General features: G+C 40.4%; 2 protein-coding genes across 2 annotated transcripts; both read right to left on the reverse strand.

The window, feature by feature from the left end:
- Positions 1–1667: 1667 nt before the first annotated feature.
- micall2a (mical-like 2a) lies at positions 1668–13580 on the reverse strand. Its single transcript, XM_056400759.1, has 17 exons — positions 13320–13580; positions 12894–12942; positions 11517–11658; positions 11184–11350; positions 10856–10986; positions 10256–10765; positions 9966–10150; positions 8745–8805; positions 8052–8242; positions 7011–7118; positions 6724–6788; positions 6418–6541; positions 3883–3985; positions 3495–3568; positions 3288–3402; positions 3108–3154; positions 1668–3016 (listed from the first exon to the last, which is right to left on the reverse strand). The coding sequence occupies exons 1-17, from the start codon at positions 13460–13462 to the stop codon at positions 2937–2939; spliced, it is 2295 nt and encodes a 764-aa protein (XP_056256734.1). The 5' UTR covers positions 13463–13580; the 3' UTR covers positions 1668–2936.
- A 1515-nt stretch (positions 13581–15095) lies between these two features.
- Positions 15096–18608, reverse strand: si:dkey-43p13.5 (visual system homeobox 2). Its single transcript, XM_056401937.1, has 3 exons — positions 18242–18608; positions 17787–17944; positions 15096–17152 (listed from the first exon to the last, which is right to left on the reverse strand). The coding sequence occupies exons 1-3, from the start codon at positions 18474–18476 to the stop codon at positions 16730–16732; spliced, it is 816 nt and encodes a 271-aa protein (XP_056257912.1). The 5' UTR covers positions 18477–18608; the 3' UTR covers positions 15096–16729.
- Between the last annotated feature and the right edge of the window lie 1498 nt (positions 18609–20106).

Here is a 20106-nt window from a genome sequence, read left to right on the forward strand (position 1 = left end):
AATGCAATTTTGTTTGCAGAGGTGTGAGAATCTAATTTTGTGCAGGAAGATAAAGTCACAAGACTCAGTAGAATACAAACAATAGCTTTCATTTGAAATCATGCCTGAATCAAAAAAGAGACAATGTTTGGCGCCCTGCTCATCAGAATGACATCTATGGAAATAATTTTAGCACGTCCAATTATCCAAGCAGACGTCATGTTACGAGTGTAATTACTGGTTTTAAGTCAGAAAAAGTCTCGGCCTCACTGTTGGTCTAGGAGCCTTGTAACTGAGTATATGTACTGTATATCTGTCTCTCTATACAAATATTATGATCTCTCTGATGAGAATTAAGTCTCCAGCCTGGATGGCCAATAAATTAGAGGCACGCTTCTCGTTTACTCATCAGAGCTAATGAGCCTGATAAAATTACCTCGAGGATCATAATTACAGGCTAGTGGCAGAGGCTCTGGCAGGGACTGGAATAAGACGACACACACACACACACACACACACACACACACACACACACACACACACACACACACACACACACACACACACACTCACACTCACACTCACACTCACACAGAATTCAGATTGTATTGCAAGTGGCAGCCTACAACAGCTAACCTAAAACAGCACAAAGCACTCACGTCTTATTAATAGAAAAACAGACTGATGATAAGTGTGCACAAGCAAAGATTATACATTGTCCATTTTGACTCAGGAAGCCTCACCAGTTCAGCTAATGAGACATATAGAAACCTATGTGTTTTGACATCATCACATTTACAAAAGAAAAAAAAATGTACAGGATTAACATAATGTAAGGTGCTGAACAATATTACAATTTCCACCTTTCTGTCAGAGCAGTTCAAACAGATTTTTACCACCCTTTCATAAAGATTAAGCACTTCATGGGTAATGGCATATTTTAATGAACGATGGCAGCCTGGACACAAGAGCTCACCTCAGAGGATTCCATTTCATCACACATTCACAGGATGAATTGTTTTACTTATGAATATTAATGTCCCTCTAATTTGAGGCTGTTGTTAATGCTTGTCGCTAGGAGCTTGGCAAATCAGGTCCCATTCCTGTTAAAACCATGTATTAGACACCCCCCTGACACTAAGCCCTCGCCTTTGATTCTTAATTGCAGAAGTGCAAGCATTTGCAGTAGATGGGGCGCAAAGCTTTAATTAACTCTAATATCACACATTCAGTCTCGACTGTCACCCACATCACGCGTGGCATTTTTGTACCAATATCATCCCCAACTCTGCTCAGCTAGAAAGATTGTGTTCCAAGTTCATGATCACGATTTCATGCATCTCAAAATGAGGGATATGTAGTTTATAAGTAGCTGCAATATATTGACGCCAGTGAATTATCTTGATGCCGTCTTTAAAAAGCCTTTTAAAAAAAAAAAAAAAAAAAAAAAAAAAAAGCATACATTGCAGCAGCTCTGTGATCACTGTGCAGCTTTAATGCAAAGGAGTCGCAGCATTGTTGGTTTCTCAGTGGAAAGCAACGTCTGATCTTGGCAGTCGTTGAATCAACAGTCTTTGGGTGAAGCTTGCAACATGGGAAGTGGAGTGATAAAAAAAAATAAAAAAAGTTCTGGGATGTGCGGCAAAGGAAGGTGTTATTAAGTAAATAATTCAACCTCTCGTGCATGCTAATCTTCAAAGGATTTATTGGACAACAGATTTCAAGTTTAAAAATATAAATAGAGTACAAGTACAACATAGCATTCAATAACACTTCTAAAATTGCAACATTACAGTACGTCCCTCACAAACACTGTGAATGCCATTTTCACACACGAGTGACTCTACGCGTCGTTTGAACATTTTAATAGCTCAGGTGCAGAGCAATTCTGATGCAGATATTAGTAAAGAGTAATGTTTAATTAAACCAGGTTTGAAGATAAAGAGCTCAATACAACCTATAGTTTATAAGCCTTCGCCGGCCATAAGCTACTGCTCTACCTAATCCTCTTTCACATAACATTATTGCATCAGCACAGCTGAACATTTTTGCAGCATTTATAAAATTAGCAAAGAAATTAACTGTCTGTACTGTGGCAAATTGGATTTCCAAGTTCTTGCCTTGTGATACAGCATACCCAGGCTGCCACCTACAGTACAGAGTGAGAGGGGAGCTCCAGTCTGCAACAAGGCAGTTCAACATGTGTGGCTCTCCATTTTACACTCCACAGCCATTCAAACTTAATTGTCAAGGCTTTTTTTTTCCTCCTGCTAATATCCTTACAGGAAATTTGTTAAAATCCATTATTAAATAAATACTGAAATAATTTCATTTTGGATCAAGGCTGTTGAAGGATTACACATTTATTCTCTTCAGTCCTATTTGCACGTGGAGCATCCAGTGCTCCCTTTGTAATTTACACATCATGATATTTGATTTTAACTTCCCAGCATCCAATTTTTTTTGACCAAGTGCATTTTAATTTGCTAAACCTTAAAATGAGACACCTCACTCCAATCATTCAATGAAACATAAAGCACCTTTACATAACATCTATATCCATAAATAGTGGCTTTTTAAAAATCGATATAAAGGAAACATTCACAGCAGTGTTGGCTACGTAATTAAACACCTTCTTTTCTTTTTTCTTTTAAATGTGAAAAACAATTGTGAAAAAACATGACACCCCTTGTGAAAAAAAGTAAAGACTGAGTCACAACCTACAGAGAAATTTCTTGCCCCACTTAAATACCACCAAACTAAGAACTGAAGGTGAATCTTGAACCAAAATTTGGGAGAATTAAAAACATTATGCTTCTTCATTCGACACCTTTTCCTTTGCCTTTTCATTAGCACACCATCTACTGCAGAACTTAAATATAAAAAGCTTAGAATTCAATATAAGGAATATTAATACATTAATAAAATAACAAGGTTTAGTAGAAAAAAAAAATCCATCATTCCACTCGTCTTTTACTTCTTCGTCTGAACAGTTTCGAGATGGAGGATTTCCTCTTATTTTTGGCTTTCTTTACTCCTATTCACCAACAAAAATGTACATTAGAATGATATATTGAGGTTTAAGAAAAACACTTTCTTAAATAAAAGACATTTTATATGGGACTTACCAAGATTTTTCATCATTTCATTCAGCTGCTGATCCTCCTCCACTTCCCTGGAATTAATCAAAAATAAAACCACATTCAGTCTTCTTTGCATTGGATTCAGATTGTTATCTAAGCAGTATTGCTCTACATTAGTGATCACTGTTTCAATGTAAACATTCGTGATAAGACGCATCATGTTACCTCAGCCTGTCTTCATCCAGACCCTCCACAATCGCATTTCTGCCGTCCACAATCTCCATCAGCCTGTGCATCAAAAACGTCTCCCGCTGTTGCTCCTCTCTGGACTTTAAATGATCTGTGATACCAGGTGGATTTCAGTGTTCAGTGGAGACAAAAAAAAAAAAAAAAAGAAGTAATAGAGCTGAAGTTAAACCTGTAATGTCTTACCTGGCTTCTCCAGCAGCCTGCGAAGTTCCCCCTCCACACCTGGCTGCTGCTGCTCCAGCTCCTGAGTCCTGGCTCTGAGATATCCATCATTAATTACATGCAAAAAGAGGCAAATCTAATTTACTATGCACATGACATCTATCCCAACACGGTAACAATCTTGAACAAATGCATTTGGTTTGACAGTCAATAAGTTTGAATTCTCCCTTGTGTTATACAACTGTATGGAAAAACAGGCTTCATTCTCATAGAGGAATCCCAGTGGAGAGGAAGTTATTTCATATTACTAAAAAATAAAACAACTTTGGCACAACATCAACACTGACTGTAAGAGAATCAGTTACAACTAAAACTCTGATGTTTTAAGCTATAAAACAGTTGCACTCACGTGTACACAAGCTCCGACTCCTTCCTAATGAACATCTGCTTCCTTCGAATCAGGTTGAACCAGTCGACCATCAGTGGGTCCATCAGTACGTCTCCCTCTCCCTCTGAAAAAAAAAAAAACACAACACAAACTTGTTTCAAATACGTTTGTAAAACACTGGATACAATTTGTGACTCTCTCAACGGAGTAGAGACTCATGAATCAGTCATGATACAACACTTATAATGCCGGTTTTTAAAAACATATGCGTTTAGTATCTCCTGCTGTGTGGTCGATTTAATGCAACTCAGCTGTATGCTTCTGATTTGTGAGTAAATGAAATTCTGCAGGGATGAATTAAGCTCAAAGAAAGTGTTCAGACAGCAATATTTAAATACTGCTCTGTGCTCTTCTGATGTCAAATAATGCGGCGACTGAGGTTAATGGGGAAAGCGGTAAAATAATTCTGTTTTCATTTACATTATACCGTTTTTTCTATAACATTCAAGAAGCATCCCCTCATCCAGAATCATGGCTCATTTTTTCTTCACCAGCTCTTTTGTTTTCATGAGACTGCATTCATTACACAATAATAAAATTAAGTGCAATAACAAATTAGGTTTTTGAGTAATTTGGCTGGTGGAGGTGAGATGAAGGGTGACTCACCTCCTGGGACCACGTCAACACTCTTAAACACTCTGCAGCAGCCAATAACACACAGCTCTCAACCTTAAAATGGATCCCTTAAAATTCAGCGTTAATATCACTCTCATATGCAGCAGAGCAAAGACATCTTCAACATTTATCATGTAATGGAGATCATTGGTCAACCCTGCTGTTGTGTATACTTCTCAGCAGGACGCTGCGTTCCTTCATTTTGCAGAGTGTGAATATTTCGATTAGTCGATTATCAAAATAGTCGGTCGTGTAATCACTTCGGTCAGTTTTCATGCAAAAATGCCAAAGATTCTCTTATTCCGCTTTGTCAACGGGAAAGGAACTGTTGCTTTTCTTGTCACATATGAAAGTAAACTTAATTTTTTTTTTGGGGGGGGGGGGGGGGGGTTCAGACTTGTCACACAAAACAAGGATTTTAAAATGTCACCTTTTGAAATTATAATGAAAATTTTTCTATCTTTTTTGACACTATATTAAAACACAGAGACACACACACACAGTGAAAATGAAAATAAGTCTTATTTGCAGCCCTTCATTAAAGGCAGAGGCCGCAGCATTGTGTCTGTCAAATGCTATGAAATGCTACACCCAAATGTTATCTTAATGCTCGAGTTTTAACATGCAGAGGACGTAGACCTACACAGAGGGAATACACAGTGAAGTACAGATTTGTCTTAATCACTTATTTAATAATGACTAGCAACAATTCAGCAGGGATTAGCTTTCATTCTTCTAATAGCTTTGGCACGCTTAAAAAGAAAAGGACCATGTTCAAGAAGTCCTCGACAAATAGTGAACATCCAAACTCTAAAACATTAAGGCACTTTAAATATTTTTCTAACCCAGTTTTCATGGTTAAGTGACTATGTTGTCACACTATACTGTGTGCACAATAACACAGTACTGGGTAGCGATGTCAACAGTTTGAATATTTTGTGTTTCACAAAGTCAGGTTGGAGTACCTGAGTAGGTGGAATAATTGATTTTAAATGAATATTAGCCATTGCCAATTAGCGAACCAATCAATCAAAACACACACGAGAGTCACATTTACAATAATGGCTGATCTGGACTGTGACAAGGCAGCCCACATCCTGCCATCACCAGAACAAACACGATTTTATTCTGAATTGAACTCGAGTGCCAGGGTTCAGTTTTTTACGCCGACAAATTCCAGAAGTCGATGATCTCCTAGGTGGTGTGCAATTGATGTCAAATTCTGGCCAAGCGGTTGCATGCTCAGGCTTCCTGGGTGGCACGTAGAGAAAAAAAAAAAAAAAAAAAAAAAAAACACAGTACGCAATTGACCAGAATATATATTACTATACCCAAGTCATGTTGACCTTGAGGAAAGCAATCAGGCCCCCTACTCCCACTACCTTAAAAGAGAAGCAACATCCCTATGGGCTGTCTGTGCCTCTCACCTCATTTGGCTGCAGAAACAGTAATAGAAATGGTAGGTAAATCCCCTGCACACACACACACACACACACACACACACACACACACACACGCACACAAACCTCCAGCTGACTGTGAGTTAATGTGAGTGTGTGTGTGTGTGTGTGCGCATGTGTGAAGCTACCAGGACACAATTCTGCACTAGAGATACTGAAGCAGGAAAAGGGATTCAGCAGTTTGCACTAATACAGTAAAATATCAAAAGTTTGTGGCGGGGGTTATTCACGGCAAGAGAAGCAAAACTGACGACTGGCATCATCTTCTGCCTCAGAGTAAGTGAGCGGTTTGAAGGACTCTTTATTTCCTAAATTGAAAAGCTTGTTTCCGATTTGTCCACATTCAATTTTATTTGTATGACTAAACAAGGCAAAAAGGAGGAAGTGGGATAAAAAAAAAAAAAAAAAAAAAGAAAAGTACCTTCTTCACAGCTGCGCAGCTTCTTTTCCAGCTCCACACCCTCCTTCTCCAACTGAGCCAAGTTCGTCTCAATATCATTCAGCTCCGTCTCAATCTGCTCCACCGGGATGTGATAAGACTTCACCTGATATAAAACAAAGAATTTAAAGTGTCACAGTCAAGTAAAGATCATTTTCATTTCAAAATTCTGACTTTGGCCACTTAGATGTAAAGAAGGTCGTCCATTTTTTTTCCTGGGAATGTAATGAAAGCATATTTGTAGAGCTGTTAATTAATCTCTTAAGAGACTTAATGGAGGGAACTTACAGAGGGTGACCTCATTTCAGTCCTGGAGGCGTTGGTGGGTGACAAATACTTTCCCTTTTTAGCGCCTAAGAGGTAGATAAAATAGGATTAGATAGTCCTTTCATGGCAGCTTTTCAGAAAAGCATTGTCACATACGACTTCACCTGATTTATTTTCAGTATAAAAAAAAAAAAAAAAAAAGAAGAAAGAAAAAAAGGCTGCTCGTATGAAATCAACAAGATGGCTGAGGCCATACATGTGTGGCTTTGATGATGACATTTTTTTTTTTTTTAAAGCTGGGAACCAACCTGGCGGATTTCCGTGATTGGCTGGAGCAGTGGTGGAGAAGCTAATAGATTCCACAGCTGGTCGTCTGGGTGGGGATTTCACAGGCGAGCGACTCCCATGTTTAAAACCTAAAATAAGGACAGGAAGGTTTACATGCAGTAGTTCTGCAGTAAGTTCAATCTGCTAATGCCTTTTTCTGTTTCCTGCAGAATCAGACAAAAATCTTATCACAAGAATCACCAGAACACATGTAAGGCAGCGTGTCTTTGTGGGAATCAGTGTGTGTGGATGTTGCTTCATGAACTTCTAGCCACACTACTTTTGTCCGGACTATATCTCAACGCGTATGGGATGGATTGCCAAATGTGTACAGATGTGCATGGTCCCCAGAAGGTGCCTTCAGTGACCCTTTTCTCCAGCGTCACCTTGAGGTTCATATATGTGGTTTTGAGTGAAATGTCTCAACAACTTCAGGAAAGGATTGCCATGAAATGTGGCACAGTCATTCATGCCCTTCTCAGGATGAATTGTAACGACTTTGAGGATCCTCTGACTTTTCATCTTTACTTGTGTTTAGCGTTAATTAACAAATGTTGGCATGCTAACACACTAAACTAAGCAGGTAACCATTACACTGGCAAAACATCTCGACGTCGACGTGCTGGTATAATAGAATTTGGTTCACCTGTAAGCTTCAGTTGCTGTGCACTCTTAGTCTTGTTAATGCTTTACAAGGTTTCAGCGTAAAAGTTGATTAAGCTGAACATAGCTGAAAATAACTGAACTTTGGTTCCACAATAGACTCTATTGTGGAACCAAAGTTCAATTATTTCTTTACACACAGACATAGACTAACAGTGAGAGTGTACACAGCTTTTCAATGGGGATTGCTTAGACAAGTGCAAAAAACCAGTTCCAAGCACTGTATTTTTATCCACTGATGCATTTTACCGACTACATCAAGCAGTACTGAAGAAAAATAGCTTTTTGGTATCCAACAACCAACAAATACAAATAGACATTGCTGGAAAACAAATGTCTCCTATAACAGTGTGACTTACTGAGGTTTCCAGAGGCAGGCAGAGGTTTCTGTGGAGAGACATCCACAAAGTGCGCGGGATCAAACAGAGCAACGCTGACTGGAGGTGCTGCAGGTGGTGGGGACGACGGAGGCCTTGTTGTAATGACGGAGGCATTTGAGGACATGAATCGAGGCTTATGTTGCTCAGTGGAGGGTTCAGCTTCAGCATCTCTGTAAGAAAGTCATACCGAAATAAACCTTTAAGTGTGTGACCATTTAAAAAAAAAAAAAAAAAAAAAAAAAACTGTAGAAGCACAGCTTGTATCTGACACAGATGTAACACACCAGCAGGGCTGATCATAAAGAATGAAAATATAAGAAAAAAGGCCTCACCTTTTTTATTTTGAAATGATAAAAAAGGTGGGGACAATGGAGGGATCATCAGCAGGGATTAGAAACGAGAGAGTCTATAGTGTTAAGAGTAGGAAAGGTTCAGGCCCGGCACTCCTCAGGGTTTGTTAGGATCGGGGACAGAGCTAGCGGCTGCACTCTGAGCCAGTCAACAAGGACAGAGACGGATGAAGCCTGAGGTTTCTGCATTCTGGAGAGTGAATATGCTGAGTAGTCAGGGATGTGTTAAGGCAAAATCTTTCTCCACCTGCGTGACCTTCCCGCTCCCAGCTGAGTGAGTTATATGGTAATATTGATTATTAAGATGATTGATCATACTTACTTCAGACCTAGCTCGGTTCTCGCAGCTCTGAGCTTTGACTGTCCCTCTAGGCAGACTGGATCTGCAGAAGAACAATTACACAGCAAACTAATGAAAACAAAAGTAAGGCGGCCAATTATTTTAGTTATTTATATTTTTCATTGACACTTAATCTGTTGATTATTTTTTCAATTCATCAATTAATTGTATAATTTAAAGTACAAAAAAAAAAAAAAAAAAAAAAAGCTCAGGATGATATATCTCAATAGTCCAAAACACAAAGATATTCAATCTAAAATAATATTTTAAAAAAACAGAGGAATTCAGCAAATACTCAGATTTGAGAAAGTGGGACTCAAACATTTGGCACTTCTGCTTAATAAACAACAGGAGCCATTAACTGATAATCAAAACTGTTCAGTTGATCAACTAATCAATTAATCAACTAAATGGTTTCAGCTCTGAATAAAAGCATGATGATATCATCTTGTGTCATGCGTAACTACTGAAATCATCAATTTCAACACCAGGGAGAAAATAGCACCTCAACTTTAATGGTGCATCTGCTTCGGCGATGAGGTGTGAACTCAAAGCAGTTCAAGTTTCTGTACAACAAAAGACTCCCTCGACTCTTCTCCATGTCACACTCACCTGAGCAGCTGATAATGAGTGCAGCTACTGGTTTCATTATCTAGTCTCTCACAACAAGGCACTAAAGTGACTGATCTTCATCTGCACATCTGTATTAAAGACCCAAATCGCGCTTTAATCCGTGCATGAAACAAATGGATAAATGCAAACCGATTTCCGAGACAAGTTGGAGTAATGTCTACATGTGGTCCATATTAGCAAACAGAATTACTTTCCACAATAGGGAAACTTCTATCGATGCTGATAATATGGTGACCATATATACTGAAAACCAACAGTAATTGTATTTCTGTCTGAATGGCTTCTGACTGTCAGGATGTTGCACCCATGCATGCACATCCATCCCGGGAGAGTGACAGTTCAACTATGAAAGTTCATTACAAGTGTGAGAGAGAAATTAAAATGTCAGCTAACAGCCCACTAGATAGATGCACTGGCTGTGTAAATAGGGCAAAAAATGACAAAAAGGGGGCTTTGTTTTCTATGAATGCTTTCTGAGACAGACAGAGAGAAAGGATGGGGGGGGGGGTGGTTTGGCTAGATGTCAAATAATGGATCAAGAATAACTGAAATGAATTTAGTGGCGCTTGCCTTTGGCTGTTGTGTGTACAGTTGTTGGCCTTGTGTTGTCTATGTTCACGGCCTTCAGACATGGCGATTCCTTATTGTTTGTCTGGCTGGTGGAGGGCTGTCTTGCCCAGTTTCCTGCTGGGCCTTGGCTGCATTTATCCTTTCTGAGACTGGGGCTGTCAGCTGAACTTGGCTCATCTCCAAACCTGCAGAGGCAGAAAACCCTCACCATCAGCAAAAGCTATTACAAAACCATACAGTGGGAAAGAATAGAAATATTAAAATACTGCGAAGAAGAGTCCAAAGCTCACCGTCTTTCTGCTGAGCGGATGGTGAACGGGCGTTTGTTGTTATTGTTGCGGTTTTCTTCTGCTAGTTTCTTTCCAATTGTAGTCCTGGCTCTGTTCTTCTCATCATTAGGACTCAGTGGGGCCTTTGCCCTTCCTAAAACAGTTGAGGGCTCTGTGGGCTTCCTGTTGTCTGCTGTGGCCTCTGTGACTGGCTTGGCAGTCTGGAAAAACCTCTGCCGGGCTGCCTGAGTCTTCTGGGCTGAGACCGTCCAGGACTGGGAAGGTGGAGGAGGATTGACTGGCTTCAGAACAACATTCAGCGGGGCTGACAGCACGGAAGAGGGGCGTGGTGCAGGCTGGGTCTGGCTGGCACCATTTATTCGTACAGCTGAACTGGCGGGTCCGTTTTTGATCCCAGCCTCGGAGGAAGAAGGTTTACAACTGTTCTGGTGGGCGTTACAGATAAAAGTGTCTGGACTCTTCCCAGGTTTGTAGCCTCCCGCATGAAGCACGCTGGAGCATTCGCTGCATCTGGTGGAAGTTTATTAACACAAAAATGACTCGTGCAGCAAATACAACACATGAGGGGAAGGTATCAAAGAATATGGGTCAAATTCTTACTTGAAACAGCTTCTGTGATAGAGCTTCCCGTCCACAAGGTGCCTCTGAACCAGATGAACGTGGCTCTTGCATGCAACACATTTGCTATTGAGGGTCCCGCTTTTGTTGGCATTTTCTGCCAAAACCGCCTTCTGTGAAAGAAGAACTAAAAGTGAGGGACTGCTCCATCCAAAAATGTCTAACACTTCCTTCATTAACATTTACCTAACCCACTGAAAATGAGCTAAATCCTCCTTATTCTTAAATACGGGGGATTAAAAAGGCAACACTGTAAGACAACAAAGATGTATTGTAATTTTGAATGCATGATAATGACCCGAGCACTGACCTGAGCAGCAGCTCTGGACAACGTGGGTGAGGTCTGAGCCTTGAGAGTGGAAGGTAGACGGTTCTCGATGGCGGTTTTAGACACAAAGGTCTTGGCAACCACTGGGAGATTTTTCTTCTCTGATGGCTCCTCCTTGGAGCCCTCTGCTGGCCTTTTTACACCTCCCACTGAGGAGAAATAAAACACCATCAGTGTCAAACATCACAAGGTAGCACAGGAGAGGAACAGTATACCTCAGCCGGGGAAGTAAAAATATTAAGAATTAAAGAGAATCTTAATAGTTGGGAGGATGGACAGCTCTTAAACTTTGCTACAAGTCAGACTTGTTCTCACTCGGAGGCCGCCCCTTGAAGTAGTTGTAGTACTGGGAGACGTAGGTGAGAATGCTCAGCCTGTCTGGGATCCTTAAAGCCACCATGTCTTCTGCATCCAACAAAGCCGGGATCCCCAACTTCTCCTCTGCGACCTGAAAAGCCTTGAGAGAAATAAATAAATAAATAAATAAATAAATAAATAAATAAATAAATAAATAACCTACAGCCTTCCACTCCTGCCAAGACAACATTTAATGGCAGTGTATGATGTGCCAAGTAAACAGATCTAAAAGCATTTTTCACCATATAAAAAACATGGTATTCACCAGGGCACACAGACTCCCTACAATTACAGCATGTGTAAAAATGTCAGACAATACAATTTACTTTAAATAGAGCATTCTGTGGCTCAGGCACAGAGAGGTCTGAGAAGGGCTGCATAATGAATGGCAAACTTCCTGTGAGCTTGTCGGGGGATAAGAATGAGAATGGAGGGAGCAGGATATCAGGGCATTGTTTAGGATCAGCCTGGACATGCTCATTAAATTTACAGCAAGGGGCCTTACTGAATACTAAGTTTGCTCATGTAAAAGAAGAACACAAAAAATAAAGAACGTGTGTGAGTCTGTGAGGTGGATCTGCAAACTAAATACAAACAATTTTCTTACTTAACAACCACCTGTAAGTAACACGACACTATTCATGAAATATAGAAGGGTGTAAATTAAACCACAAGGAGCTGTGTTCTCATGTTCCAGCACAGGAAGCCTCTTCGACAGTTGATCAACGCTTAAACATGATCAAATGCACAATTCTCCCACCACAAATCTGGTTTAAAGTGAACCTTCAAGGAGGTATATAACTGCAGTGTCTTCCAGCGAACTGTCATCATGTGGAATCAAGTGGCAGACGACAGCAGGCCTCATTCAAAATGAATGGCCCGGAGAGCCTCTCCCCAGAGCTCAGGTTTGTTGCTGACACTGCCAGGTTGGTCCAAGATGACAAGGAAGTCATACAGAGTGCATACTGTAGCACACTGCAGGGCCTGTAGCCCCCAGAGGAAGCCGGTAGAATGGAAGAAGACTAAATAATAGAGAGGTCCCCCGCTGTGCTGCTCGGGTCACGTCAGGGTTAACAAAATGAATTAGGTCAAGTGGACAGAGGGAGAGTTTGAGTTTGGTTTAAAATTCTGTGCTGTTCAAAATGTGGAAACAGATGAATATTTACCCACATACCCTCCGTGTGTGTGTCTGTGTGTGTGTGTTGCCTGGATGTGCCGTCATGTGTCTGGGGTTAATGAGGTGGATATTTTTTGCTGCATCAGATTGTGCATGTCGAGTGTGAAATCAGTCCCACTCGAGAATGCAAAGGTTCAACAAGTTGATCATCATCTTACCAGTCTGTTGTTCTCGAACACATCCTCCTTTCTGAGTGAGTCATAGTCTCTGGGAAACGAACAATGTACAATGAACAGATAAGACATGTGTCAGACATGTTGGTGACAAGTGAACTCACCTAACATAGGCTCGGGACTCTGAGGAGTTAAAACTATTGAAACATGTTAGATCTACACAAGCATAAGGTTTCTTTAGAAATAACACATGCTTCACGCTGTAACAGCAGATTTACACTAAAGGGGTCAAACATGGTTAGAATAAAACCACTTTCAGGTCAATGCTGAGCATCAAAGACAGATATAAACTTATGGAGAAAACCAGAAGAAATTATAGTAACTCAGGAGGGAACAGGGAAGGCTGCTCCAGGACAAAGCCTATCACTTCCACCTGCATTTTAACCACCTACTCAAAGTTCCAATACTTACATCAAGTCCGGTCTGTACTTGTGTATAAGCGCACAAAAAGCCAGTCCGTTCCTGAATGAGGTCGTCATGTTAGTGATGGCCACATCTCGGTAGCCTTCACACTGCATTTTACACCACTGCTCCAGAGCCTTGATGGCAGCCATGCTCACTGCTCAACACTCACTGCTGACAAGAGTGCGCAACAGGCAGAGCCGTCAGCGTGGGGAGGAGCCGGAGGAAAGAGAGGTAAAAACAAAGTGTCTCACTGCTCAGGGTTTGACCGTGAACTGCGGCGCAGCAGCTGCGTCCTGTTTCCGTCTTTTTACCCGAATGAGTCGAGTCTCCGAGACGAGCTGTCGCTGGTTCTGCTGCTGGAGGTGGTGGTGTGCGTTTCTGTGCGCTCATTACACCATTACACTAATTGACACCCACTGCCGATTCGTCATTCACAACCGTTGAATCAAACTCAGAAAGGTAAATAATAGTTTTTCTAATGTTGTCTCAAGGAAAAAAATCCAGCAAAATGAATTGGTGCATAAACCTGAATCCGATCTAAATATCAAGCACCTGAAGTGATGGTGAGCTACATTTGAATGCAACAGTTCCAGTTATATTCTGTAAAAAAAATAATAATAAATAGTCAAATTGTCATATTAAAGTTACATATTCAAGTTTGAGACTATAATCCAACCACCTGATGAAATATAAGTCCATAGAATCTGATTCTGCTTCAGCTCCCGGTATGAAAGGTAAAATTAGTGCAGTTAGTCCTTCACCAGCCACCATGACATGTTCAGGGGGGGTTTCCTCAGAGAGAACCTTATGCTTAAAAGTGTGACCTTTCAGATAAAATGAAGGCGAATTCTGATTATATTATTGCTCTTTACAGTTTTTTGCTTCTCATTATTAAATGATGTCTGAAGTAGCCACCTGGATTGTTGGGAAATTAAATGTTACAAGAAGAAGTTATAGTAGCCTATCATTTCAATTCTGGTGGAGCAGAGTGACTTTTTTTTGATAGTTTGCCAATGAAACAGTGTATTGGAATCTGACAAAGGATGCTGCTGCGCTTTTTTGTGTTTAAATGGTCTTTTGGAATCTCATCTGAGGGGAAAACCTTCATTTGTCATTTCCACACAGGTTATTTGAACATTTACAATAATATTTTCATTAAAAGATTCAGGAAATTAATCATTTTTTATGTTCCAGTAAGGGGGGTGGGGCAATGATGCTGTAGGATTTCTGAGGTAATTATACACCAGACCTGGTTATCTCAGCCAGCATGTCAGGGTCATTATGCAGAGGAACCAATAACAGAATCTATGACATGCTTTTTTTTTTTTCACCTCAGTCATCTTTGTGTGGGGCCTAACTGGGGGACTAATTGAGGCCAGCCATTGTCATATAAGGATTCTGACCTAATTAGCCCTCATTATAGTGTCCCACAAAAAATTTTGGGAACTCAGCAACTTTCATTTCATTAACTGATTATGAAGAATTATACTACTATGCTACATCATTCCATCTTAACATGAAACAAAACTCCAATCTTCGAATGTGCTACTCTGACCCATTTTAAAATGCGGTTTCAGATTTGACCCACGGACCTCATCAGTGAGGGTTAAACCTCTGACATGGAGGGTGTAATTAGTGTGAGGCCAGAGCTGAACTTTAGTCTTTGAAATGTGAGCGACCCACACTGACCTCATTCACTAAAACGGGTTACAAATACTGTCAACATGAATTGTTTATTAACCGTAAAAAACAAAACAAAAAAAAAAAAACAAGAGGCCTGAGAAAATTTAAGCAGAGCAACACAGATTTAAAAGTATTGCAAACAACACTTGAAAGATGTGTGATGACATTACAGGGGGAAAAAAAAGATGCAAACAGTTGTTGCATTTTAAAAACTCTCACTGTATGTTGCCACATCTTTCCTGTCTGAGGACACCTTCGTGCCCAGAAGGGGGCAGTGTCACTCTGCACTGTTTAGAGATACTTTGATCACTCCAAACCTGTGGTCACATGCATAAACAATGCATACACATTATTAGTATCACTCCCATGCAATAGTATGTAATAGCATATATAAGATGTATGTAAGTTAAAGTAGAATTACGCCAGCACACCGCCTGCAGACTGTGTGCACAGTTCAGAACAACCAGTCGATGTTATGGAAATAGGCAGTTTTATAAACCATTACTTTTATCATCTTATACTATTCACATTATCAATCTCTATTATCAGAAGATGAAACATTCGATTTATTAAAACTTTATGTGGAATTTATGAGCTGATGTTTCAAACCAGTATCTTCCTGTCATGTTTTTTGTGTGTGAGTAAAGTCTGATGTATTCAGTAAAAACACACCCAAGAGATTATGAAATGCTTCCAGCCCCTCTGCTTAATGTTTTCTTAACATTTAATGATTCACTTTCATTCACCGTCTTGTCAGTTTGTGGTGTTTATGTGGCGTAACCTGAATTTATTTGTTAGGGCAAAACTAGATGCATATTGTTCTTCACTAAGTCACATCTAATGACCTCAACATTGATCTACCACAGCTGATATTTCATTATGATATTATCATTGTTGTATTTGTTGACTGCTTTAAATCACCTTCACAGCTCTTTATACAATCTGTGTCACTATCTACCAAATGTCAGCGCAGCCAGGTCTTTAATGTATAAGCTATATTTAAAAAAACAAAAAAACATAGACATGTATCATGTCATCTACATACAATAGACTCACTCTTCATGATTGGAGTTTTCAGCTATTTCCATTGTTTCCTGTGAGGACATGTGGCTGCACGCAGACATCCTGCCTGTCTGTGAAGGTAACCTGAGAGGTCATGGATGAGCTCGTCACTGGTGAAATCATTTTAAAATCACTTGACATGATAAGATGGCAACATTTGCCATTTGTCACTGCTCTGTTCTGTTTAAGACCCAGAGTACAGTATCTGCAGTATCTGTATTCAGAGTAAAAATTAACATTTAAGATGCGATGAAAATCACATTCAAAATATAAGAGGCTTAAAAAGCCCATGCATGTGATGTTAACTAATACATGTAGCGTATAAAACCTTTTAACGGTTCTACATTTCTATCAAAACAGAAAAAACAGTGATACATGTTCACATGCAAAAATTCGAGAGAAGTTTAAAAGTTCTATGAAAATAAAATAAAATAAAAAGTCAAGAAAATGTCTCAAAGGCTGGATGTACCATGAAGGCAAAATTAGAAATAGCTACAGTATAACCACTTGTCTATAGTTCTGTAGATATTACTAATATTTTATATTGTAAGACATATTTTAATTATAACAGCTAAATGATGAAAAGGCTCAGAAAGTTCAGGCATATTGATGGTATACACTGTTTTTCTTTAGGTTATGATTATCTATACAAACAGGAAGAAGGAAAAGAATCAATCACTGTGCATAGCATCAGCTTCCTGTGTTTGTGACTGTGTGTCACCTCCTGACATGTTTACAGTGCTGTGGATCTCGGCCTCGTGCTCTCTGGCTTTGGCCCTCAGATTGGCGATGCTGCAGGAGCGGAGCTCGTCTGAGCTCGGCCCCTCCGGCCTCTCCCACTTCTCCATCTTCTGGGTCACAGGCTGCATATGCCCGCTCAGCGCGCCACTCACAGCTTTTGTCCATGGGTAATTTTCTCCTTCCTGTCGCTTCTCCCAGTGCTCGCTGTCAGAACTCTCTGAGTGCTGTTTTAAACTCCTTTTCACTCCCTCAGATGTTTCATCACTGTCTCTCTTTACATAAGACCCAGCAACAAGCTGGCCCTGGAGCTTGAGCTGTCGCCTCATCTTGGCACGACGATTTTGAAACCAAACCTGGAAACAAACAAAAAAGTATCCAAACATAAATATAAATATGAATATAGGGTAACGTTTGTGTTAAAGTTTCAAAATGTTGACAAGATATCAAACTAAAATCGTAACATAAAAGTTATGTAAAAACTTTCCATAATATTTTATTAGGTAAATGAAGCCTCATTTAAGTTTCAGCTGAACTTTTGAATGCAAGTAGTGCAGATTTTGACCCCCATCTCTTACAGTATAGAGAAATGTATATTGCAAGTAAGGAATTTTTCCGCAGCCAGTATGGACCGGAGGAACAAATACAGAAACCAGTAACTGTTTCACTGTACATGGGGGCGTGTGACTATTGTTTTAAGACAGACTTGAGGAGCTGTAAACCTATCCAAGCTATATTAGATTTAGTGATTGCTGTGCCAAAATACAATGCATTTTTCCCAGAATTTATTGTGACATTCTTGGTACTGTTGACAACTTTGAGATCATGAAAAGAACTGACTTCAGAAACAGGAATTCAATGTTAATCAACACAAAAAGAGTTGGTTGTCACAAGCTGAAAAGCTTCATTTACACACTGTACAAACAAATTAATATCACATGGATGAGTATGAGGTGAATATTTCCAGAAAGAGCTCAGTCTGCCAAGTACCTGTACTCTGGCCTCAATGAGGTCCAGTCTGAGGGCCAGGGCTTCCCTCATGAAGATGTCCGGGTAGTGTGTGGTCTCGAAGGCCTTCTCCAGCTCCTCCAGCTGCCAGCTGCTGTAGTTGGCCCGTGCGCGACGCTGCTTCACTGGCCTCTGTTCATCTGGAAAGCACAGCGCGAGCACCAATTACACAATCGCCAACGGGTGACAAGGAACTAATGGCTCTAGATTGGGTAATTAGCGCAGCGATCATTAGGCCCACTTTAACACTGCTTGATAATTGATTGTTAGTTACGAGCTGTTAGCCAATCTTTTGTAAACATTTACACTGCAATCAGATGGTGCTCACTGACTGTCTTAGACACTGTGGTAACACAGTGCCAGTTTGGCTCTGCACAAGTCCTGTATCATACAGTCAGTCCCCGGGTCTAGTCACAGCAGCTGTGGTTTGAACTCACCTATGGCCTCTGTGAGTGGCCCCATCCCGACTGCCTGTGTGGCCAGGAGCAAAGCCTCCTTGCATGGCTCCGGCTGCAGATAACTCCTCAAGGTTTCGTAGCTGATAAAGGGCCCCGGGATCAGAATCTGAGGCTGAGAGCTCAGTCTGGTTGGGAATGCCGGGAAAAAGTGAGCTGCAGGTGAATGGAAAACTGCAGGCAGGAGAGTAGAGACCAGTTGCCCTGGGCCAAACATGTCCAAGCTATTAAGGGTCCAATATTAAGCAGCAGTCCAGTGGAAAGGGCCAGGTTGACTCCTACAGGGATGCTGATTGGATGGTGAAATGCATCCCAACATTCCAGATTTTAAAAAAATACAAAGAATTAAAAAAAGTTATGATAAAATCGCTGCATGTATCAGTCCAGTTGGTTGTTGGAGCTGCTGGATGTGCTTCAGTGCAGGTATAAGGTGTTGCCTGAATAAGACTTGAGTGGTGGAGGTGGTCTCACCATAGCTCTCTGCTCTTCTCTCTCAATCCTTTCCCCCTCCTTTCCCAGTCACATGACCTCCAAACAGACAGCAGGGTTTGGTTTAGAGGACAGAGGTGAAAAATCCAACCTGTGACTCATCTCTCAGTGGATTATCAGTATTATCCCATCAGTGTTTGCTGTGTTCCTCATTACTTTCCCAACCGCATAGGCCCTGTACTCTATTTCTCTCTCATCTATTAACATTATAGTGACAGTGTACGACTTCCTCAGAATTTCTCTCTTTCTGCCTGCCGGGGACAAGTTGCAACATCTTTGGCTCCTGAGGTTTCAAGCAGTGAGATGGACGCGATCTCAGTGTGCGTGTGTGTGTGTGTGTTTATGTTCATCTAGACACGTACACCTTGAAGATTTGCACAACTCTTATCTGACTGGTTTAACAGTTGTCAAGTATAATAAGAGAAAATTACTGCAAAGGAGACTTAATTAAAAGAAAAAAAACACACGCAGGTTGTTCAGTCCTGTGGGACAAAAAGGCAGCAGACCCTGAAAAGCAGGTTCCAGGATAAACACCTCTCCTGACAACAAAGTGACATTTGCGAAGTGTTTTTTTTAAATCCCTCCTAGTAACGTCATGTTAAATCTTATTGTTGATTTAATTTCATCGTTTTTTTTCCAAAAGTATTATTTTCCATATCTGAAAGACAATTATGTCAATTGTCTAAACAAATAGTAGCAGTGTAGACACACACACACACACGCACACACACACACCTTCTTTACCTGACAGAAGACATCCATTAGTGGAATATTAAAGCAGGTAAGCCAGGTGTAATAAAAAATGACAACTGTAAAAATAGGCTAATAGATAACTACATTGTTGTGCTTAACTACTTGCATGCCATGCTTTTTATCTTTACTTATTATACTTTTATACTCACTGACCTCATTGATGTTAATAAAGTGTGACTTATGGAACACATGGATCTTTGTACAAGATCATCATACCATGTAAAAAAGCATATATATGTATATATATAGCAATAATTAGTGGTGCTTTCTTCTTATTACCATCGTTGTAAAGCATGCAGTAGTCAGTGTTACCAGTCACCTACAAGATTTTTCCATCTTAGATCAAAGCACACACATCAACACATTAACAACCAAGACAGGAAGATTATTAACACTTCTTTTTTTCTTTGAGGAGGCAGCTGTAGCTTAGTGTTGATGGATCTCTGATGAGATGATTGCCAGCACTGTCTGTGTGAATTAAACACAGGTGTGTCAATTAATCCGCAGATGCATATCACCCAACAGCGCATCTCGCTAACTGCTCACCACCGGCTCAGACGGCGGTGAAAAACACTCAGCTGTCAGTGTTGTCACCGCTGAACTGG

This window comes from Seriola aureovittata, chromosome 17 (assembly GCF_021018895.1).
Source record: "Seriola aureovittata isolate HTS-2021-v1 ecotype China chromosome 17, ASM2101889v1, whole genome shotgun sequence".
Classification (NCBI taxonomy): Eukaryota; Metazoa; Chordata; class Actinopteri; order Carangiformes; family Carangidae; genus Seriola; species Seriola aureovittata.